General features: G+C 41.4%; 1 protein-coding gene across 2 annotated transcripts in view; it reads left to right on the top strand.

The window, feature by feature from the left end:
• Window positions 1-25,147, top strand: part of GRM5 (glutamate metabotropic receptor 5) — a 272,063-nt gene that overhangs the window by 102,363 nt on the left and 144,553 nt on the right. For both annotated transcript variants that reach the window (XM_087721072.1, XM_087721071.1), the window contains exon 3: window positions 8,777-9,026. In XM_087721072.1, coding sequence (XP_087577198.1) covers window positions 8,777-9,026 — 250 coding nt within the window. The remainder of the gene's footprint in view (window positions 1-8,776; window positions 9,027-25,147) is intronic.

Raw genomic sequence — 25,147 nt, 5'->3', positions numbered from 1 at the left:
CAAAAAATGGGCCTGTTTTTGTCAAAAAAAAGGGGGCATGAATAGCCTTTAGGAGGCTTTTAGAGTACTCCTGAGGACTTGTGGAGGTGAATTTGAGCAAAAAACGGCCAGTTTTTCACTCATTTTTGCCCTCCCCAGTCCCCAGGAGCACTCTGGAAGCCTCCTAAAGGCTATATACAGCCATTTTTGCAAAGGGGGCGGGGTTTCTGGAAGCCAAAAATGCTGTATTCAGTGTATAAAGAGCCAAGGTGGCGCAGTGGTTAAATGCAGCACTGCAGGCTACTGCTAGATCAGCAGGTCAGCGGTTCAAATCTCACCGGCTCAGGGTTGACTCAGCCTTCCATCCTTCCGAGGTGGGTAAAATGAGGACCCAGATTGTTGGGGGCAATATGCTGACTCTCTGTAAACCACTTAGAGAGGCCTGAAAGGCCTATGAAGCGGTATATAAGTCTACTGCTATTGCTGCTATATAAGACGCACCCAGATTTTCACCCTCTTTTTTGAGGGGAAAAAGGTACGTCGTATACTCCGAAAAATACGGTACTTAGTTATGAAGTTATTCCGTATTCAGGAGTCTGACAGCCCATGGATAAAAACTGTTCTTTAGCTTGTTTGTGCGGCTGGCTATGCTTCTATATCTCCTTCCCGATGGTAGGGGGGTAAAGAATCCAAAATCTTATTTTGCAGGCATATTATGCCCAATTAAACAATTCTTTCTTACATACTTTATTGTACACTATTTCCACCTTGAAGCCAGTTGAAAAATGGCTGCTGTTGACAAAAGCCTACTTATTTTTTAAAAAATTAATATTCCAATGACTTCCAATAACTTGTCATAGTTTTCGGTTGAATGCCTGTTCCTAAGAGGACATAATATATATTTTCCCCAGTATCAGTCACTGTTAGCATGACTATTGCTAAACCAGGGGAAGTTTAAATTAGGAATGACGAGTTGGTGGTTATAGTTGAAGTTAAGGATTCATTCAGGAATAGTAAAGAGAGAGCAAGATAGCAAGAGGACTGAAGCTGGATAGATGTAATGGTATGGGGGAAAGACCTTGAGAGGCAGGGCGAAGAGATGCTTCCAAGGGAATGGTCAGATAACAGACAACTTAGCCCACAGTTGGATAGTGGGTGAGGCAAAAGCTTAGATGAGACCCTCCCAAGTTTCTTGGACTGTACAGGAGATGTCAGGAGAATTGTACTTTCAGACTTGCAAAATTCAGTTAATGTAGCTTTACAATCAAGTAGAATCACCATATTTTTTCGGACTATAAGATGCACCAAGATTTTGAAGAGGCAAATAAAAAAAAGTTTTTGCACTCTGCAGACCTCACAAAAATGGCCCATTTTCCCCAAAAATGGCCCATTTTCCCCAAAAATGGGCCCGTTTTTTTTCCAAAAAAAGAGAGGCATGAATAGCCTTTAGGAGGCTTGTAGAGTGCTCCTGGGAGCTGTGGGGGACAACATTGATCAAAAAACCGCCCATTTTTCGCTCATTTCTGCCCTCCCCAGCCCCCAGGAGCACTCTGGAAGCCTCCTAAAGGCTATGCATGGCCATTTTGGTGAAGGGGGAAGGGTTTCTGGAGGAAAAAAATGCTGTATTCAGTGTATAAGATGCACCCAGATTTTCACACTCTTTTTTGAGTGAAAAAGGTGAGCCTTATACTCCAAAAATTATGGTAGCTTATCTTTTTGTGTTTCTTGGCTGGTCTATCTGGCAAGGCTCACAATCGTCTTGCAATCTTCTTGACAGTAATTAAGGTAAAGATAAAGTTCCCCCCAAATGTGTGCTAATCGTTCCCGATTTTAGATGGTAGTGCTCATCTCCCTTTCTAAGCCGAAGAGCCAGCACTCTCTGAAAATGTCTCTGTGGTCACATGGCTGGCATGACTAAACACCAAGGGCGCATGGAACACTGTTACCTTCCCACCAATGTGGTCCCTATTTTTTCTACTTGCATTTTTTACGTGCTTTCGAACTGCTAGGTTGGCAGAAGCTGGCACAAATAACAGGAGCTCACTCTGTTAGGCAGCACTAGGGATTCAAACCGTTGAACTGCTGACCTTCTGATCAACAAGCTCAGTGTCTTAGCCACTGAGTTACTGTGTCCCAATGACCCTGTGACTGTAGCTACCATGAGCCTTTTGTGTGTTTGATTTATCTTACCAATAAAGGCATCCTTGGTGCTCTCCGAGCTCGGTTGTTCTCTTGCAGATGTTTCTTATAAAATTAGGTAACATCATCAGTGCATGATGATCCCTGCAACATGGTAACCTCATCACTGCAGTAACGATGTAGGGTAGTTTGGGTAATGAAACATCTGCAAGAAAACAAGCAAGCTCAGAGAGCACCAAGGAACCTCTTATTTCAATCCTGAGCTACAAACATCCTCCTTGATTGTCTTGCAAACTTTTGACAATACAGCTACCGTATTTTTTGGAGTATAAGATGCACCTTTTTCCCTCAAAAAAAGAGGCTGAAAATCTGGGTGCATCTTATACACTGAATACAGCATTTTTTTTGCCTCCCCAAACCCCACCCCCTTCACCAAAATGGCTGTGCAGAGCCCCTAGGAAGCTTTCAGGGAGCTCCTGGGGTGGGGAGAGCAGAAATTAGTGAAAAATGGGCCGTTTTTGCTCAATTTTACCCACATCCCCAGGAGCACTCTGCAAGCCCCCTAAAGGCTATTCATGCCCCTTTTTTTGGAAAGAAAACAGGCCCATTTTTGTGAAAAACGGGCCGTTTTTTGGAAGGTTTGCAGAGTGCAAAAACTTTTTTTTAATTTGCCTCTTCAAACCTTGATGCGTCTTATACTCTGGTGCGTCTTATACTCTGAAAAATATGGTAACTCTATGCGGGCGAGTTTCGCCACAAAAGTAACAGAAATGGCCATTCTTTTACTTCTCTGCCATAAAAAAAATATCATTATTCCCTCCCACATAAGTACAATTAAATATGCATGTTCATGTTCTCTCAAAAATTCTTCCTTGCCATCAGGAGAATTTGTATGAAAAATTAATTAGGGTAGAGAAATATCTGTTGGATGAGTATTCTTGTTTGCAAAGTTGTGGAAAAAGTTACTTCCCTGTATCCACCGTGCAGCTGCATCTATTCCCAAATGGGAGAGCTGGTTTGCTTTTCCCTTTTCCAAATAAACAATGTTCAGATGATCCTTCTTTTCTCTCCCTTCCATTCTGAATAAAATAAGGCCTCGTAATTTCATAAAAGGGATGTGGTGGCTCAGTGGCTAAGACGCTGGGCTTGTTGATCAGAAATGTCAGCAGTTCGGTGGTTCGAATCCCTAGCGCCGCGTAATAGAGTGAGTTCCCATTATTTGTCCCAGCTTCTGCCAACCTAGCAGTTCAAAAGGATGTAAAAATGCAAGTAGAAAAATAGAGACCACCTTTGGTGGGAAGGTAACAGCGTTCCATGCACCTTCGGCGTTTAGTCATGCCGGCCACATGACTAAGAGTCTTAGAAAACAGTGCTAGCTCTTCAGCTTTGAAACAGAGATGAGCACTGCCCCCTAGAGTCTGGAACAACTAGCACATATGTGCAATGGGAACCTTTACTTTACCTTGAAGCTGAGCTCAAGTACTTTGACCACCAAATGAGAAGAGAGGATTCCTTGGAAAAGACCTTGATGTTGGGAAAAAGGGAAGGTGAGAGGAGAAGGAGACAAAAGAGGATGAGATAGTTAGATAATGTCATCAACACAAGTTTGGGCAAACCTTGGGAGACAGTTGAAGAGAAGGGAGATCCTGGTGTACTATGGTCCATGGGGTCATGAAGAATCAGACATGACTGAAGTGGTATTAACACTTCACGTGATCTTGATTCTATCCCATTAATAGAGGGATAAAATCAAGATCACGTGAAGGGTTAATACCACTTTATAAGGCCTTGGTAAGGCCACACTTGGAATTACTGCATCCAGTTTTGGTCACCACGATGTAGAAAAGATGTGAAGACTAGAAAGAGTGAAGAGAAGAGCACCAAAGATGATTAGGGGACTGGAGACTAAAACATATGAAGAACAGTTGCAGAAACTGGGTATATCCAGTTTAATTAAAAGAAGGACTAAGGGAGACATGATAGCAGTCTTTCAATATCACAGGGGCTGCCACAAAGAAGAGGGAGTCAAGCTATTCTCCAAGGCACCTGAGGGCAGGACAAAAGCAAAGGATGGAAACCAGTGGTGGGATTCAATTTTTTTTACTACCAGTTCTGTGGGCGTGGCTTGGTGGGCGTGGCTTGATGGGCGTGGCTTGGTGGGTGTGGCAGGGGAAGATTACTGTAAAATCCCCATTTCCTTCTGATCAGTTGAGACTCGGGAGGCAGGGAATAGATGGGGGTGGGGCCAATCAGAGGTGATATTTACCGGTTCTTCGAACTACTCGACATTTCTGCTACCAGTTCTCCAGAACTGGTCAGAACCTGCTGAATGCCACTGCTGATGGAAACCAATCAAGGAGAGAAGCAACCTAGAACTAAGGAGAAATTTCCTGACAGTTAGAACAATTAACCAGTGGAACAGAAGTTGCCTCCAGAAGTTGTGAATGCTCCAACACTGGAAGTCTTTAAGAAGATGTTGGATAACCATTTGTCTGAAGTGGTGTAGGTTTTCTGCCTGAGCAGGGGGTTGGACTAGAAGACCTCCAAGGTCCCTTCCAACTCTGTTATTCTATTTTACTGAACAATAACAATAGCATCAACGACTTAAGTCTCTGGTTACCAATTAAAAATCATTTCTGGATATAGCAGACTGTCATACTAAAATGAAGTTGATACCACCTACAACTGGCCTGGCTTGTGACGTATCCTTTGATTGGCCAGGAACCCTAAATTCTGTGAAAAGTAGCTCCTGAGAATCACATTTATACTATCAGGGTAAAGAATCATCTTTTTTTGACAGCCAAGATTCTTCCTTCTCTGTTCTTTTTACTGACAGCTCAAATTAATTTTCTCCTAAAGATCAGAGACTTCTGTCCTATTTCAAAGATGAGTTGATGAAAGCTAGCAAAATGCTTCCAGGACAGATTTCAAATTTAGTATGACATTTCAAATTAAACGTATCCACCTTTCTCAGGATCATTATTATGTCAATTTTTAATTTGTTATTTATTTTATTTATAATACTTTTCATCTTCGTCAAACAGTGTGTGAACTGGGTACAATTTGATAGTTCATAGTCCACATATTTGTTGTTATATTCATTACAATAACATTGATAATATAACTATATATCAAGATAATTACAATAAAATGTAATATCTTCATAAACCTCTCTCTGGAGTAATATTTTTTCTTCTTCTATCTCCTCCTTCTTAACTTCTGTTTCTGTTCTCTTGCCATTAACAAAATACATCCCATGTCAAAAATATTCAGTTTCTTCTCGATAATAAGCGTTAATCTGCCCATTTATGTGCATTCCATTATTTTCTGAATCACTTTTTCGTCTGATGGGATCTCCCCACTTTTCCACGGTTGTGCAAATACAATCCTAGCTGCAGTCAGTGCGTGTAAAATCAAATATATAGTCTTTTTATTGTATTTTTCCGGTAGGATGCCCAGCAAAAACATCTCTGATCTCAGTTCAATATTCTTTGTCATTTTTTCCAACCAGATATGTATTTTCAACCAGTATTTTTTAGTTTTGGGACATGTCCACCACATGGTAATACAAACCCGGTGTTTGGTTACATTTCCAACATTTGGTTGATCTATCTTTATACATTCTAGCCAGCCTTGCCGGTGCAAAGTGCCATCTATAAAATATTTTGTACAAGTTTTCCTTATATGCAGTTGACATTGCCATTTTTACATTCCTATCCCATGGTTTCTGCCATTTATCTAATTCTATTGTGTTTGTTGTTATGTATATTGTTGACTACTGTAACTGTTATGTCTCTGGTAAGCAAACACATTTAGTGGTATTTTATTTATTTTTTTAGCAGATTTTTTTTTACTTTTTCCCTTCTACAACACCTTACAGTCATTACATCAACATTGTTATGTCATCATACCTATACATGCATATAATATTTTGCTTCTATATTTATACACCTTTATACACAGTTCTCTCTAGGTAGGTAGGTAGGTAGGTAGGTAGGTAGGTAGGTAGGTAGGTAGGTAGGTAGATAGATAGATAGATAGATAGATAGATAGATAGATGATAGATAGATAGATGATAGATAGATAGATAGATAGATAGATAGATAGATAGATAGATAGATAGATAGGTAGATAGATAGATAGATAGATAGATAGATATATTTAGTGTCACAACCCCTGGTATGCCCCAATTATGGGAGGAAGCTAACTGCTTCCATTATCTGTCTATTGGCTCATCACAAGAGACCATCACAACAGAAACCCAATATTTTTACTGTTGCCTTTGTTACATTTGTGTTGTATTTGTGCTGATAAATAAAGGGAGACTAGTATAGATCTATTTCAAGCTATTTAGCTCTCATCAGCTAGCCATCCCTTACTGGGATTCGAACCTGTGCTGTATTGCATCTTAGGCAGATGTCTTGTCTTAACCATTAAGTCACAGGTCCTCTTCCTTATCAGCTGAAGCCAGGGAAGTAGGTATATATTTAGTGTCTAGGCTTAATATATTTAGGCTCTCTACATGCATGCATGCATGCATGCATACATACATACATACATACATACATACATACATACATATTGTTTTTTGGCTTAATTAATTTTATTAGTTTTGCAGCCATTTGTACCAATTGTTCCAAATTTCATAATATTCTGACTCTTCTTTACCTTTTAATTTCAGTGTTAATTTGTCCATCTCTGCATAATCCAAAGGTTTTTTTATCACTAATTCGTCCAAGGGGGCATTATTTTGTTTCCAGCATTGGGCAAATGCTATTCTAGCTGTAGTTAGCAGATGTGTTAATATGTACTTAATTTTCTTTGAATATTTCACTTTGATGATTCCCAGTAGAAAGATTTCAGGTTTGTATTTTATCTGTTCTCCTGTAATTTCTTGCACCCATTTCCAAATTTCTGTCCAATATTTTTGTGATTCCGGGCAGGTCCACCATATGTGATAATAAGTGGTATTTTAAATGTCTCAGCTTATGTGTATTTTTGTTCCTCCCATGTATATCAAGTGACCTTGAACCTGAAACCTGGTGACTACATAGATGTAACCACACATTTTACTTGGCAGCTCTTGGAAAGTGATTTAACACTGCCATAATCCCAGGATCATGTTTTGATTTCCACAAATGTGGGATTTCCTGGTGGTATCTCATATTTATACTAAGCACCTCTGATCCTGTTTAGCTTGTTGAGATCAGACAAGGTCATATGGAGTGAGTACTTATTGGAGTATGGCATATGCAAAAATAAACATAATGTCTTCAGACGTTATTATGAAAGCAATAAACCGAATGTCCTGTTTATAAGTGAGAAACCGATGCTAATCTCCCAAGTTTCCAGCAATAACATTTCTTCAGCTCAGATCACCTGAAGTCTGCATATCACTGTTTAGGTTGACTCAGTCTTCCATCCTTCTGAGGTTGGTAAAATGAGGACCCAGATTGTTGGGGGCAATATGTTGATACTGTAAACCACTTAGAGAGGGCTGTAAAGCCCATAAAGCACTATGAAGCGATATATGTCTAAGTGCTATTGCTATTATGTCATGTCACTGCTTATATAATGAAATAATATTGTATGACATCACTGCATTATACAAGGACCTCTGGTGGCACAGTGGTTAAAATGCAGTATTGCAAGCAAACTCTGTCCACAGCCTGGAGTTCGATCTTGGCTGACTCAAGGTTGACTCAGCCTTCCATCCTTCCGAAGACACAGAAATGAGGACCCAGATTGTTGGGGGCAGGAGTCTGAGTCTGTAAATCAGTTAGAGAGGGATATAAAGCCTGTTTATGTGCTATTGCTATTGCTATTGCTATTGCTATTGCTGTAATTGTATACTGGCCTTATCAGTATAAGGGCAAAAAAACGGGCCTACCAGAAGCTTGGTATCTTTTCTCCCACCCGCAGGCTTGAGGAAAGCCTCTGGAGCCTAGGGAGAGCAAAAAGCTCCCCCCCATCATGGAGCAGTAGGCCAACTAGGCCACACCCACCATAGCCATGCCTACCCAGTAACCAGGCAGAGAACTCCTTGCTAAAAAAAATTAAGCCCACCGCACGTCACTGTTTATAAGGGCCCTTCCAGAGGTGGGTTCCTACCAGTTCGCACCTATTCAGTAGAATCGGTTTGTCAAATCTACCGAACCAGTTAGAAGAGGTTCCACCAGTGGACCCGGAAAGCAGGCCACACCTACAGAAGACATTCCAAAAAAATTTGAAACCCACCACTGGTCCTTGGATATGATTGTTCTACACTATCATGCTCATATTTATAAAACTCAGGGCCTCTGTGAAAGGTAAGGATGACTACTGCGTTTGTGGTGCAATCAGAACATTGCGTGTGTTGAAGTTGTTTTAACGCAAACCAAAGATGCCTTTTAAAAAACAAGTTTACATCATATTCTTATGCATTCCAGTGCTGTGTGTGAGGTAATTTAAGGTGGTTCTGACAAGTGTCATCAGCATCTTCATATCCGGTCACATGGGCAGCAAGCCACTCCCATCTGGTCACATGGGCGGCAAGCCACTCCCACAAAGGAGGCCACACCCACAGAGTAGGTTTGAACAATTTTTGAAACCCACCACTGGGCCTTTCCCACCATTTTTTTGGCTAATATTTTTGTACGTCTCTTGGTTCTCGCTCTAGGAAACTATGGTGAAAGTGGGATGGAAGCCTTCAAAGACATGTCAGGTAAAGAAGGGATCTGCATCGCTCATTCTTACAAGATCTACAGCAATGCCGGAGAACAGAGTTTTGATAAATTGTTGGAAAAGCTCAGAAGCCACTTACCCAAAGCAAGAGTTGTCGCCTGTTTCTGCGAAGGCATGACAGTACGAGGACTGTTGATGGCAATGAGACGCTTGGGGCTGGCCAGTGAATTTTTACTGCTGGGCAGGTGAGTAAATCTGTCATTCGTTGTTGCCTTCTTTGGATAAACAGAACAAATCCTTCAATATTTGCATTCGAGCTGTATCGTGGTTAAAGATATCTTGATTCAGGTTGACATCAGGAGAACATTAATCCACTACAGGTAGTTCTTGACTTACAACCATTTGTTTAGCGAAGTTACAACAGCAATCAAAAAAAGGTGACTTATCACATTACTGTGTTTTATTGCTCCGTTTAATTTAGTTAGTTGTGTAAATGCTAGTAAGGGTTTACCACCATGCAGAGGTCTCAAATGAATTTGCCAGATGAGAAGCCACTGAAGGGTCCATCATATTGTTTACTGAGAACTTGTAGTAGTAGTAGAAGAAGCAGAGTCTGGGGGTGGAATCAAGCAAGCAATCAGCCTAGAGTCGTTACGTTCCCATAAGCAGTGCGAGTCCCACCCCTCTAGAGTTCCTTTAACTGTTGTCTAGTGTCAATTTAATGCTGGCTGTTAATCGACTACATTCTTGTGTGATAAAATCTAGTGAAAAATCTAGTGGACTACAATAAATAGCAAAATGTTCAAGACAAATCTGACTGTTTATATTTATATCACTTTGATGTGTGTTCACAAATATACAGTGTGTCCACTGTAAAGGTTTGTCCTCCTTTTTTAGTAGTGAAGAACTTAGCTTGGGTTTTGCAATTTAAATGTGCTTATCACCTCAATGTAAACACGATTGGAACTCAAGGTACCCATGTAGGTATAAACTTCCAATGGTGTTGGCCAGAGGGGGGATTCAGCCTGTTCTGACAGGTTCTGGAGAACCAGTAGCAGAAATTTTGAGTAGTTCGGAGAACCGGCAAATAGGCTGGCCCCGCCCCTGCTGCTTCCCAGTTGATCTTCTTTTGTTGTCCTGTGCAGGAGAACAGAGCTGGAAAGCAGATTAGTAGGGAGGGGAGGGAATGGGGATTTTGCAGTATCCTTCCCCTGCCACGCCTATAAAGCCACACCCACAAAGCCACACCACACCCATTAAAGCCACGCTCACAGAACCAGTAGTAAAAACTTTTGAATCACGCAACTGGTGCTGATATGCCATAATGCCCATCTGTTTTCCTGTCCCATCTGGTTTTATTTCATTTTCTTCTTTTAATTAAAATGAAAAAAAAACCAGATATTGTACTGTGTTGCAAAGTAAATCTCTGGTTTCAAATGTAATTTCTGAGTACAGTGAAACCTTGAATTAATGGAGTATTTGTGGGAGAGAGATGCCTGTTCAATCTAAGTGTCTGTTTAACCTGCATTAAATGTAATTGATGTAATTTACATTGGTGTTATTTGTGGAATTATGCAGAGTAGGTTAAAGCCAATAATCTAAAACCATCAAGTATGTCATTACTTGAATGACATAAATATCATTAATTGTCTCAAATTTCAGTCGAAGATTACCTGTATTTGTAAATCGAGGACCATCGGTAAAGGTAAAGGTTCCCCTCGCACATATATGCTAGTCGTTCCTGACTCTAGGGGGCAGTGCTCCTCTCCGTTTCAAAGCCGAAGAGCCAGCGCTGTCCGAAGACATCTCCGTGGTCATGTGGCCGATATGACTAAACGCCGAAGAAACATGGAACGCTGTTACCTTCCCACCAAAGGTGGTTCCTATTTTTCTACTTGCATTTTTAGGTGCTTTCGAACTGCTAGGTTGGCAGAAGCTGGGACAAGTAACGGGAGCTCACTCCGTTACGTGGTGCTAGGGATTCAAACTGCCGAACTGCCGACCTTTGTGATCGACAAGCTCAGTGTCTTAGCCCCTGAGCCACCGTATCCCTTTTAACCACCTGTACTTGTTTCCAAATCTGAATATCAGCAGGCTCAGGTGAAACCCTACCATTTGCGGAACTTTGGTCTTCCCCCAAATAACAACAGATGAAAAGCAGTCATGGAGAAGGATTATATCTTCTTAGAACTATCAGGAAAAGACCCAGTGATAGATAGCAAAACGTTGAAGAATGCAAACACTAGTAAGTAGTAGTTGGAAGAGGTAGTAGAGGTACTACTTCTTTTCGAAGTCACAACTGTGAGAGGGATCTTGGACTCCTAGTGGACAATTTTGATATGAGCCAGCAGTATGCTGCAGTTGCCAGCAAAGCAGTGATGGGTTTCAAAATTTTTTAGAACCTCTTCTGTAGGTGTGGGAGTGGCTTGTCATCCATGTGACTGGGTGGGAGTGGCTTGCCAGCCATGTGACTGGGTGGCCGTGACCAACTTGTAAAATGTGGTAAAACTCACTTAACAACACTCTTGCTTAGCAACCAAAATGTTGGCTCAGAAACTCTGGCATTGAAGTGTGCAAGTCTTAAAGCTGTCAAGTTACAAGACCCTTGCACTCCTAACCCTTTAGAAAAAAAAAACCCCAGGGGTGTTCAAACTTGACAGTTTTAAGACTTGTGGACTTCAACTCCCAGAATTCCTCCTCTCGCTCTTCATCTTGATGATGTGCAGACGGGGCGCGGGGGGGGGGAGCTGGAACCGGTTCTAAACGGCCCTGTAGATTTATGGAACCTCTTCTTTAGAAGAGGTTAGAAGTGGTAGGAACCCACCCCTGCAGCAAAGCCAACCCAGTCCCTAGGCTGCATTAATAGAGGAATAGAATCAAGATCATGTGAAGTGTTTGTACCATTTTATAAGGCCTTGATGAGCACACTTGGAATATTGCAACCAGTTTTGGGCACCATGATATTTAGAAAAAGATATTTAAACTTTAGAAAAAAAATAGATATTTAGACTTTAGAAAAAAATGCAGATGATTTGGGGACTGGAGAATAAAACATGAGCAACGGTTGCAGGAATGGGGTATGTCTACTTTAATGAAAAGAAGGACTAGGAGTGACATGATAGCAGTCTTCCAATATCTATGCAGCTGCCACAAAGAACAGGGAGTGAAGCTATTCTCAAAGCCCCTGAGGGCAGGATAAGAAGCAATGGGTGGAAATTGATTGAGGAGAGAAGCAACCTACAACTAAGGATGAATTTCCTGATAGTGAGAACCATAAACCAGTGGAACAGAAGTTGCCTTCAGATGTTGTGGGTGCTCCGTCACTGGAGATTTTCAAGAAGAGATTGGAAACCCCTTTGTCCAAAGTTGTGTAGGGCTGTGATGGTAAACCTATGGCCCTCATGCCACAGGCTCGGTCCGGTCCAGTTGCTCTCTGCATTTTTAAGTAGCAAATATCAATTCACCAACTTGTCTCTGCAGGGAAGAGGGACCAACCAGGAAAAGCATTTTTTAAAATTTCGTTTAAGTCCTCGGTGAAACCAAGGACATAAAGATACAGAGAACAAAAATTCTTACTCTCCATTGCCTGTCTTTGAGTCCTACTGATGGCATTGTATGATGCTTTACGGTTAAGAAACTACAAGCAGTCACATTCCTTAAGGCTTTGCTGCGTCTTCCATGCTCCACTGAGTTAAAAATATATATCTGCTATGCTGTCTCTTGTGCCAAAGGTGATTTGAAAACCTATTTTATTCTTTATCAGGAAGATAACTAGAATGTCGCTTGGACACCATCAGTTCATAGAACAGTGAAGTGGAACCCCAGAATTATGGAGGAAATCACATTCAATCATCATCACCACTAGCACCATCCATGCAAGCTTTTCTCCACAATTTATATAAGTACAGAGCTGAGCATTAATTGTTCCATGCTTCAGCCAAAAAACAAAAAATATGTGTCCAACTAATCAAGGGGTAGTTGAACTATTTGTGTGTGTGTGAGAGTATGTGTGTGTGTGTGTGTTGTGTTTGTGCTGATAAATAAATAAAGGGAGACTAGTTTAGATCTATTTCAAGCTATTTAGCTCTCATCAGCTAGCCATACCCTTACTGGGATTCGAACCTGGGCTGTAATGCATATTAGGCAGATGTATTAACCACTAAGCCACAGGCTGTCCTCCGTTATCAGCTGAGCCAGGGAGAAAGGTATATATTTAAAGTCACAACCCCTGGTATGCCCAAATATGGGAGGAAGGTCACACTTCCATTCTCTGTCCTTCGGCTCGTCACAAGAGACCATCCAGACAGAAACCCAATATTTTTTTTACTGTTGCCTTTTTGTTACATTTGTTATATTTATGCTGATAAATAAATAAAGGGAGACTAGTATCTATTTCAAGCTATTTAGCTCTCATCAGCTAGCCATACCCTTGAAACAATATATATATATATATATATATATATATATATATATATTAATGTATGTATGTATGTATGTATGTATGTATGTATGTATGTATGTATGTATATGTATATGTATATGTATATGTATATGTATATGTATATGTGTGTGTGTGTTTTTATTTGTGCTGATAAATAAATAAAGGGAGACTAGTATAGATCTATTTCAAGCTATTTAGCTCTCATCAGCTAGCCATACCCTTACTGGGATTTGAACCTGGGCTATCTTGCATACTAGGCAGACTTCTTAGCCATTAGGCCACAGGCTCTTATCCGTTATCAGCGAAGCCAGGGTGAAAGGTATCTATTAGATTTTTACAACCCCTGGTAAGCCCCAATTATGGGAGGAAGCTAACTGTAGCAGATTTGAACAGCCGAACTACAGAACTGCAGTCAGCTGAAGTAGCCTGCAGTGCTGCATTTAACCACTGCGCCACCTCGGCTCTATCTCTGATGCTTTAACCACTGCACCAAACTAGCTTTCAGGCCTTGATTTAAGGTCTGAGTTATTAATTTTTCAGCAAAAGCTAAACATTTTAGAATGCACGATATAGTTTTATATAAAGTGTGGAGTATTGTTCTGGGGCTTTATGTTGCCAGAGTTTGACATCTCTGCTCAAAGGAGGCTCCAGAGTCCAATGAAAGAACGTTTGAGAGTTACATGCAAAATTTCAGGTGTCACCGTAAGTTTGTTATGCTTTCAGGGTAAAAGAAATAACTAGTTTCAAGAGTGGAAAGTTGTGTTTGTGACTATGAGAGACTACAAGAGACTGCTAGTCAGCAGTGAAGCAGAGGAGCAGCTGGAGCCTGTTCCCAGTGTGTGCATGTGCAGAGCTGCCAGAAGACAAGAACAACTAAGAAAGCAGGGTCAACTTGGGAGTAAAGCCACCCTTTGGAGGTGATTGGCCCCTCCCATAGGAAACAAAAGAGGGGCGAAGGGGGAGTGGGCTTTTGCAGGAAACAATTCGTTCCTTCGGCTGTTTCAAGAGTGGGAAGTTCTGTTTGTTGACTATAAGAGACTCTGTGCCAAGTGTTGCCTTGCCCTGCGTTTGGACACTAGTTGTTTGGCAGCTCGCCAAACAAGATAAGGTTCGTGTTGATAAACATTCCTCTGAAAGACTGTTTGCCAAGCCTTGCTGACTGTGAATGAAAGGCATTCACAGTCGTGTAAATAAAAGAGGTTTTGCCGGGACCAAGACTTTGCTTCTTGCTTTCTAAGGAAGTCTGGGTCGGAACACTGCCCACCCGTGCATTGGAGCATTCTTTGTCAGCTCCAACTTTGCAAAGCCATTAGAAAACTTATCCCCTTAGTAAAATGGTTCCTCCCATTTTGCTGTCAATGAAAAAACTGAATTTTGAAGATCCAGAGATATTTCCGGCTTGTGCTGATCTCTTCTAGTCTAACCTGGTATCGTCCCATATTTTAGTTTGTCGCATTTATTTCCTTTAACATTTTTGGAGTGCTACTGAATTATAATTTTAACTGGTTTTTACTTTGGACAGTTTTTAGTACATTGGGAATGTTCTTAAAAGCCAAGAAGCAGGTGAGAATCTTTTATACAGGAATCTTATTATGATTTAACCTTGTTATTAATTATTAATCTATGCAGACTCACAGTGGCTCACAACAACGTGCCAAAAAGCAATAAAACACCCATGGTTTTTTTTTTTCCAAAAGGGACAGTGTGGATTCATAAGCAAAATGAAAAATAACAAACAATGCATGATTAATCATTAAACAAACAAACAAACATCCAAACATCAGTAGTAATTCCCTGAGGGCTATCTGGAAAAGTTTAGCCTGGAAGGCTGCCACTGATAAGGCCATTAACTACTAGAATAAATAAAAATATTTGGACCCAGCCTTGTTCTAATGCTGCTTCAGAGCTGCTTTGTTAGAGAAAAGCAGAAAGCAACCTCAAAACTGAGCAAATTGGAAGCTGAGCTCCACTTATAATTCTATTTTGAATTAGAGAAAGGAAAGAAATGCGATTCTCAACTTCAGCAACTGTATAAGATGCATGGAATTCAATTCCCAGAGTGCCCCAGGCTGCCTTGCCTGCTAGGGAATTCTGGGAGTTTAAGTCCGCCTGTCTTAATTTTGCCAGTGATAACACACACAACAACAGAAATATTCTGGGAGTTGATATCCCAAATTTCCCCTTGGAGAAATCACTCTGTGTGAAATAACATTCAACTATAGCAATCTACCTTTTGGATGGGATAAAGAGTTGTGCAAACACCAATTCCAATTGAAAGTAACCCTTCCTTCCTTCTTTCCTTCCTCCCTCCCTCTCTCCTTCCCTCCCTCCCTTTCTCTTTCTTTATTATTAATTTTTGTAAATTTGTCTTATGCAACCTATTTTTCCTTAAGCTCTCAGAACAAAATAATAGCAATAATTACAGTTATTACCATCATGGCTTGCCCCACGTACAGGTTTTTACCTGTTTTCCATCAAATTTCTCCACTAGACATTATTCTCTAGGGTTAGCCAGATGGTAATCTCTATAGCAGCATTTTTCAAATTTGGCCACTTTAAGATGTGAGGACTTAAAAGTCCCCAAATTTGGAAGTTAAAGTCCACACATCCTAAAGTTGCCAAATTTGAAAAATAAAAACCTGCTATAGAATACCATCTGGCTATCTATCACTGATGAATCCCCAATAGGATGAAACCACGTCATGTACTGTCTACTTCCTAGCAGTCGGTGATACTAGCAATTAGTCTACAATGTAAAAATAAGTAGAGAGATGGTGTAATGATGGAAGACCCAAAGCTAGAAACCAGGAGACTGATTTATAGGCATGAAAGCATCTGGGTGACTTTTGGGCCAGTCACTTTCTCTAAGCCCTAGGAAGGATGCAATGGCAAACCAGTCTTGAAATCTTGCCAAGATAATTGATTGATTGATTGATTGATTGATTTAGTTTATTTGTATGCCGTCCTTCTCCGGGAGGGACTCAGGGCGGCGAACAACTCAAAAGGGGAAAAAGGGGATACAAACACAATACACGTAATTAAAATACACAAAGACCTGTCCAGCTGATTGCTAGGCATCAACACTAGCTCAAAAGCAAATCATAATAATAATAAAATGTATATATGTAAAAACGGCTCTGGGTATGTATCTTCCAGCATAACTCTGGAACGCCTCGAGCAATTTCAACCAAATGTGGTACACAGCTAACTTACTCTCTGGAAACAAATACTGTGGGGGTAAGACACCTCTAACACCCCTTAGGGTGTGTGTTCTGTTAAGATACAGCCTGTTGTGCCTTCAAATGGCTTTTACTGTACTGCCATAAAATGGATGCTACTGTGAAGTGCAGTGGAGTTGTCATGGTAACGGCTTCACAGTACTCCACAAGGGAGCTCCCTCTGGTAAGGGGGAAAATCCAACATTAGAAATTACGTTTGGTCCGGACATTTTCCCCCTATAAATAAATACCAGGGCAACACCAGGTTATCGGCTAGTGAAAAATAAAAACAAGAAATAGTGAGAATAGTTGCTGTGACTTTGGCTTGACTCCAAAGGCAGGAAGAGAGAGGAACAGTTCTGGGTTCATATCCAACTTGGTACAGGACTATGTTTTTCCAGCTTCACTGGATATCCACATGTGGAGTCAGCTGCTTTGCAGTGCAGGATTGAATACAGAAGCTGGGAAAGCATCCAATGGCTTTATGGCTGTGGTATGAAGGCAGGCTGGAGAACTGCTCCCTCACCCTTTCATCATTAAATTAAAACTGCAGATAGGAAAAGATAAAACAGGAAGAACATTACCTTTTTATAACAGGAAATATAAACGGGATGGACTTGTTTTATAAACGGGATGGACTTGCTTTATTTTATTTTATTTTCAATGCTTGGGGAAAAGAAATGGGCTTAAGATGAAATTTTAAAGCAGGGGTGGGAAACAAAGTTGAAGTCCGTAAATCATAAAGGGGCCATCAGACAGATTAACACAGTTGGAAGGGACCTTATAGGTCATCTAGTCCAACCACCCCTGCTCAAGGAGGAGACCCTACACCGTTTTTGACAAATGGCAGTCCAATCTCTTCTTGAAAGTCTCAAGTGATGAAACCCCCCACAACTTCCGAAGGCAACTTCTGTTCCATTGGTTGATTGTTCTCACTGTCACAAAGTTCCTCCTTATTTCTAAGTTGAATCTCTCCTTGGTCAGTTTCCATCCATTATTTCTTGTCTGGCCTTCGGGTGCTTTGGAAAACAGCTTGACCCCCTTCTCTCTGTGGCAGCCCCTCAAATATTGGAACCCTGCTATCATGTCTCCCTTGGTCCTTCTCTTCACTAGACTAGCCATGCCCAGTTGATTGTATGTTTTAGCCTCCAGTCCCCTAATCATCTTGGTTGCTCTTCTCTGCACTTTTTCTAGCGTCTCAACATCTTTTTTATAGTGGCGACTGTTCTGTAGGGAGAACGAGGCATACAGGAACTGAGGCAAGGCAGGTTGAAGCTAACACAACCTTTACATACATGTCAGATGTAGCCATTCAAAGTTGGATGGGGCTAGGCTCAATTGGGGAGTCTTCAGATTTTAAGCGAGAAAATGTGTGCCTTATGCAAGGCATAACACTCCTTTGACCACTTAAACTTCTGCAGTGCAAAAACATTCCACAAACTGTTAAAATATTCATGACTGGGAGAGACGTGGGAACAAGATCAGCCAATGAATAGGCATAGCAACTAAGTCAGCCAATGGGAACTTAAACAGATCTGAGTCTGTGCAGAGAATTGAAACAGAAACTTAAGTAAGAAGTCTGGGTGTGGCTTAGCTATTTTTTATAGTGGCGACTGTTCTGTAGGGAGAACGAGGCATACAGGAACTGAGGCAAGGCAGGTTGAAGCTAACACAACCTTTACATACATCTCAACGTAAAGCAAAACTCGAACCGGCAAACAGCAACATTTGACAGCTGACAGCCCTTTTTATACTAGAGCTGTCAGACGCTTAACCAATAGAATGGCGGGATTCTCCCGCCAGCTGGCTGCTCGCGTCTTAGCCAATCAGGAGCTGGCAATGCAAGTCAATGGCGTCGTAGCCTCGAGGACTTAACACCAACCAAAACTGGATGCAGTATTCCAGGTGTAGTTCTTACTAGGACTTTATGGAGTGGCATTGGTGCCTCAGTTGATCTTGATTGTGTCCCATCATTACCCATCTCTGTTCTAAAGCAAATTGCGTTTTGCAGAGGTGCATGGAATTGTGAGAAAGAATTTTTGAAAATCACACTTTCTTTGCACATTTGAAAGAAAGAGACAACACGATGGTTGTTTGTCTCCTTGAAAAAGAGAGAGAGAGAGTGAGAGAGAGTGAGAGAGAGAGAGAGAGAGTGAGTGAGAGAGAGAGAGAGAGAGAGAGAGAGAGAGAGAGAGAGAGAGAGAGAGAGAGAGAGAGAGAGAGAGCTAGCTAGCTTGAGGAAGGAATCTTGCTCTCAACTCGCAAAGCATTTCTATGTCTGTTAAACTTGCCTTTTGTCATGTGAATTGCTAGCCACTTCTGGCTCCTATCCTATTCTCAAATACACTGCTGGATGCTTTGTTGAATCAATACTCAGCAATTTAGAACAGGCAAGCATGTCTAAAGGGAAACAAAGGCAGGCCTATTCCAGGTTTAAGGCACAATATGGACATATTGTAGGCTCTCTGCTTACTCAGTTGGCCTTCATATGAAATAGGATTCCTCAACCTGCTTCTTTTTAAATTTGTTTCCTGTATTTTTCTGCATGTTTCTCGCGTGGATTTTTTAAAATATATAATTCAAGGAAAAAGAGCCGAGGTGGCGCAGTGGTTAAATGCAGCACTGCAGGCTACTTCAGCTGACTGCAATTCTGCAGTTGGGCTGTTCAAATCTCACCGGCTCAGGGTTGACTCAGTCTTCCATCCTTCCGAGGTGGGTGAAATGAGGACCCAGACTGTGGGGGCGATATGCTGACTCTGTAAACCGCTTAGAGAGGGCTGAAAGCCCTATGAAGCGGTATATAAGTCTAACTGCTATTGCTATTGCTATTGCAGCTGGAGTTGGGTTGCCTGGCAAATATCATGGCTTAGTGATAGGGACCAAACCCTAATGCTTTGAGCCTCATTACCGAAGGTCAAATGTGGCTTTTTAGGCTTGTGCTCCAGCATGCAAATTTTCTAATGAGACTCAAAGTCTAGTAGTAAAGTGAAGTAAAGTAGAGATCATCCAGGTCATGGTTGTCCCAAAGGTGCTTTTTCAGGAGGCAACTGGACTTTCTTGTTTGTTTTCTTTTGAAGACATTTCGCTTCTCATCTGAGAAGCTTCTTCAGCTCTGACAGGATAGTGGGGGAATTGAAGGATTTATATTGCTTGCAGACAGATGGTCATTTGCATCCTTTTAGAGGGTCATTGAGGCCACTTGGAGGTTTATCTGTGTCCTTAGGATCACCTGAGTAGTGCTCCTGGTTCCTCTAGTCTGCAATTTTCCTTCTGGAAATCCATTCCTACTCACAACATTCAAAAGGTGCTCCTCTATGATGGCTGGGGAATTCTGGGAGTTGAAGTCCACAGGTTTTAAAGCTGCCAAGGTTGAACACTTCTGTGCTAGAAGATCCCACCAGACTTTGATGGCATCTCAGATGTAGCCATTCAAAGTTGGATGGGGCTAGGCTCAATTGGGGAGTCTTCGGATTTTAAGCGAGAAAATGTGTGCCTTTAGCGTCTGCAAGGCATAACACTCCTTTGACCACTTAAACTTCTGCAGTGCAAAAACATTCAACAAACTGTTAAAATATTCATGACTGGGAGAGACATGGGAACCAGGTCAGCCAATGAATAGGCATAGCAACTAAGTCAGCCAATGGGAGCTTAAACAGATCTGAGTCTGTGCAGAGAATTGAAACATAAACTTAACTCAAGAGCCGAGGTGGCACAGTGGTTAGGGTGCAGTACTGCAGGCCACTTTAGCTGACTGTGATCTGCAGTTCAGCAGTTCAAATCTCACCGGCTCAAGGTCGACTCAGCCTTCCATCCTTCCAAGGTGGGTGAAATGAGGACCCGGACTGTGGGGGCAAGCTGCTGACTCAATTTGCTAAAAAAAAATTTGTAAACCGCTTAGAGAGGGCTGAAAGCCCTATGAAGCGGTATATAAGTCTAATAAATAAATAAATAATAAAGTAAGAAGTCTGGGTGTGGCTTAGCTATATTAAGCAGTCTGCTGCTCTGAGAAGTAAACTTAGCAGTCTGTCTGGGCTTGTCTGCTGACATGAAGCTAACTGTGTTTGCCTGCAACTCTCCTGCCTTGTGTTTTACTTGGAAGAACCACCTGTTGGTATTGTACATTTATTCATTTATTCTTATGTATAAAAAGAAATTAATCTTGCTGAATCATTTATTTGTGTACTTCTGGATTTGAATTTATGCCCCAAAGTTTGACACAAACAAACCTCAAACCAACTTGGGGCGTAAAGGGGTGTCGGTAGGCCCTCTAACTATATTTTTGGCATTTTGCTATGATTCATCTGCAGTGAAATAACAATGTTTTAAATGACTTAGTAAATGTTTGGCTGCACAGAACTGGAGTCCAGGTTTTCCGATTAAAAAAAAAAGTTCTATAAAACGCAGTTATCTTGCCTAATGAACAAGCCTTCCCTTGGCCACACACATCTTTTTTGTGATTTATAATGTTCCTCGTGTCACCAAAGTGGATAAACATTACATGTGGCTGGCTGAGATTAGACGCTAACAAATAGGTTCCCGAAACAATTTGGCCGCTCTCAGAACATACTGTTGCTAAGAAATAAAAGGGGGCTAATTAAGTTAAATTAAACGCAATTTATTCCTTGTTCGATGGGCAAGATACATCGTATTAGAATCCAAGCGTATTCATCACGGTGATATTTCTCACCTCACTTCATTATGTGCTGAGCTTGGGCATGACCAATAGGAGGGGAACGTTATGTGAATTTTTTTAGGACTTGGAATTGAATACAGATAGTTCTCAATTTACAATGTGCGCACAGGTTGCAAACCGGCAGTAAACTTCAGCAGTAACCCACCCCGGCTACAGACCCCTCACATCCTGGACCTAAATTGTTCCAACTCCTACCCTCAAAATGACACTATAGAGCACTGCACAGCAAGACAATTAGACACAAGAACAGTTTTCCCCTGAATGCCATCACTCTGCTAAACAAATAATTCCCTCACCACTGTCAAACTATTTATTTATTTATTTATTACATTTATATGCCGCCCTTTTCCCCGAAGGGGACTCAGGGCGGCTCACAATTCAATCAGGGAAGGAGATACAAACAGGGGGATAAAAAAGACGAGACATAACAATACAAAATTGAAAAACACACAACAACCATACCATTCGAGAAGGGGGGCAAGAACTCTTTAGCCCCAGGCCTGTCGGAACAGCCAGGTTTTAAGGGCTTTGCGGAAGGCCTGGAGGGTGGTGAGGGTTCGAATCCCCACGGGGAGCTCGTTCCAGAGGGTCGGAGCAGCCACAGAGAAGGCTCTCCTCCGGGTAGTCGCCAGTCGACACTGGCCGGCGGATGGAATTCGGAGGAGGCCTAATCTGTGGGATCTAATAGGTCTGTTGGAGGTATTTGGCAGCAGGCGGTCTCTCAAGTACCCAGGTCCAATACCATGAAGGGCTTTATAAGTGACGACTAGCGCCTTGAAGCGTATCCAAAGACCAATAGGCAGCCAGTGCAGCTCGCGGAGGATTGGTGTTACGTGGGTGAACCGAGGTGCACCCACAATCGCTCGTGCGGCTGCATTCTGGACAAGCTGAAGTCTCCGAATGCTCTTCAAGGGCTGCCCCATGTAAGGCTGCATTACTATCACTATTAGTCTTCTCATCGTTCCTATCATCCATCTCCTCCCACTTATGACTGCATGACTATAACTTTGTTGCTTGTATCCTTACGATTTATATTGATTGTTTTCTGGTTGCTTATTTGTATCCTATGACTATCATTAAGTGTTGTACCTTATGATTCTTGACGTATGTATCTTGTCTTTTTAAGTACACTGAGAGCATCTGCACCAGACAAATTCCTAGTCAATCAGACTTGGCCAATAAACAAATTTTCTATTCTATTCCATTCCATTCCATATTTTCTATTCTATTATATTATATTATATTCCATATTTTCTATTCTATTCTATTTTATTCCTTTCCATATTTTCTATTCTATTATATTCTATTCCATATTTTCTATTCTATTATATTCAATTCCATTCCATATTTTCTATTCTATTATATTCTATTCATATTTTCTATTCTATTCTATTTTATTCCTTTCCATATTTTCTATTCTATTCTATTTTATTCCTTTCCATATTTTCTATTCTATTATATTCTATTCCATATTTTCTATTCTATTATATTCAATTCCATATTTTCTATTCTATTATATTCTATTCATATTTTCTATTATATTCTATTTTATTCCTTTCCATATTTTCTATTCTATTTTATTCCTTTCCATATTTTCTATTCTATTATATTCAATTCCATATTTTCTATTCTATTATATTCAATTCCATATTTTCTATTCTATTCTATTCTATTCCATATTTTCTATTCTATTCTATTTTATTCCTTTCCATATTTTCTATTCTATTATATTCCATTCCATATTTTCTATTCTATTATATTCTATTCATATTTTCTATTCTATTATATTCTATTCATATTTTCTATTCTATTATATTCTATTCCATATTTTCTATTCTATTCCATTCCATTCCATTCTATAACATCAAACCCTTTAAAGAGCCGAGGTGGCGCAGTGGTTAGGGTGCAGTACTGCAGGCCACTTCAGCTGACTGTTATCTGCAGTTCAGCGGTTCTAATCTCACCGGCTCAAGGTTGACTCAGCCTTCCATCCTTCCGAGGTGTGTGAAATGAGGACCCAGACTGTGGGGGCGATATGCTGACTCTGTAAACCGCTTAGAGAGGGCTGAAAGCCCTAGGAAGCGGTATATAAAGTCTAACTGCTATTGCTATTGCTATTGCTATAAACTATTCCAAAAGTTGTAAATGATAGTCTTCCCAACAACCCTGTAAGTTAGATGAGACTATAGGAGAATGAGATTATGAGCATGATTGAGGATTTGAACCCAAGCCTCCTCTGATTGACTCTCAATACATTACCTTTGTGTTTGGAAAGAAGGAGGGTTAAAAATCAGGGCACCAACCATCATTTCTAAAATCAGAGAAGCGATCAATTTCCCTACGACCCGATTAAAGTGACAAAGTGGGGAACATCAAACACATTTCTCCCTCCGTCTGACTGACAGATCATTTGTTCTGTAGCCGTTGTGCCTCTGGGGGTTAAAGCTGAAGGCAACTGATAACGTGGATGAAATACCAAAAACCTTGAAATCTCAATTTGCTCAGAGGGACTAGAGAAAGCCCTGTAGATCTTGGCAGAAACAGTCAGGATCCAGGAGGGAATTGAGGATGGGAGACGTGTCCTTCCACGCTGATTTTGCTCTTTTGTTGTTGTTTTTTTGTTTAATGGGAGAAAGAAAACACCCTGCAATGATCAAAAAGGAGAATTGAACTAAGCAGTGGAATCTAGTGACTTATTCAGACTAGTGGCGAGTCTAGAGAAAAGAAGGCGATACTTTTGCTGACTGCTGGCTGCCTGCAATTTGGCAGTTCAAATCTCACTGGCTCAAGGTTGACTCAGCCTTCTGAGGTCAGTAAACGAGGACCCAGATTGTTGAAGGCCATAGGCTGACTCTGTAAACCACTTAAAGAGGGCTGTAAAAGCACTGGGAAGTCTCAATGCTAATGCTATTGCTGTATTGTTCCGTTTTACGATTACAAACCATTGCAAGTCTTGTGGGGCAGCAGCGAAGTCTTTCAATAAACAAGCAAGTAACTCTAGAGCAGTGATGGCGAACCTATGACACGCGTGTCAGTGCTGACACGCGTAGCCATTTGGGGTGACACGCACAGGATTTCATGCGATTCATCCTCGGCTCCTGCACGGCCGCCGAGGATGAAAGAATCTGTGCTGGAGGAACGGGGGGGGCGGGACGTGTGATCTCCCCCGCCCACACTCACTTACTGTATCGCCACCACCCCTTTCTGAGCGCAGGGGCTGCTGGTAAGGCGTGCGTGCCGTGCGCACACACGTCATCAGCGCGGCGAGGGAGGACCCGCAGGAGAGGAGCGCGGGAACAATGCGCGCCTCTCTCCAGTCAGGCCGGCACAGAGAGTCTACAAAAAAGTCACTAATAGGCAGGTTAGTTAAAGAATTCGCCCTCCCCCTCACTTATCTCAGTTCACGGCAGGGCTGTGGAGTCTGCTGCTTCCAGCTCCACGTCCTCATCAACATGCCGCTCCGGCCCGCCCCCGCTATGAATATTCATATTCTTCGCCCTCGCGTCACTAGGAATATTCATAGCAGGGGCGGGCTGGAGCGGCATGTTGATGAGGACGTGGAGCTGGAAGCAGCCGACTCCACAGCCCTGGTTCACAGCACCCCAAACAAGTTCAATAATATCAAGGGCAACATACAAATCGACTGATGAACAAAGTTACTAAGCAGGTATGTTAAATAATTTGTTTTTGGTTTATTAAATACAATTATATATTGCAATTATACATTTTTGTAGTTTAAACTATAAATTGCGCAAAATTATGTTTTTGTCAAAGTGACACACAACGCGAGTTATGCTCGATTTTTTGCCGATTTTTGACACACCACGCCAAAAAGGTTGCCCATCACTGCTCTAGAGCCTTTCAGCCTGGATATTGTAGTCTCTTACAAATCCCAGTCCTATAATCATAAGTTTAGAAGAAACCTTGTTGATCTTTTTTAGTCGAACCTCTTGACCAAATCAAGAATTTCCACACCTTTCCAACAACTGCCCAACCTTTGTTTGATGGACACCC

Source organism: Thamnophis sirtalis, unplaced genomic scaffold, assembly GCF_051295495.1.
Source record: "Thamnophis sirtalis isolate CommonGarterSnake01/CBP01778 unplaced genomic scaffold, rThaSir2_p1.2 scaffold_8, whole genome shotgun sequence".
NCBI lineage: Eukaryota > Metazoa > Chordata > Lepidosauria > Squamata > Natricidae > Thamnophis > Thamnophis sirtalis.
This window is presented reverse-complemented; position numbering and strand designations above follow the sequence as displayed.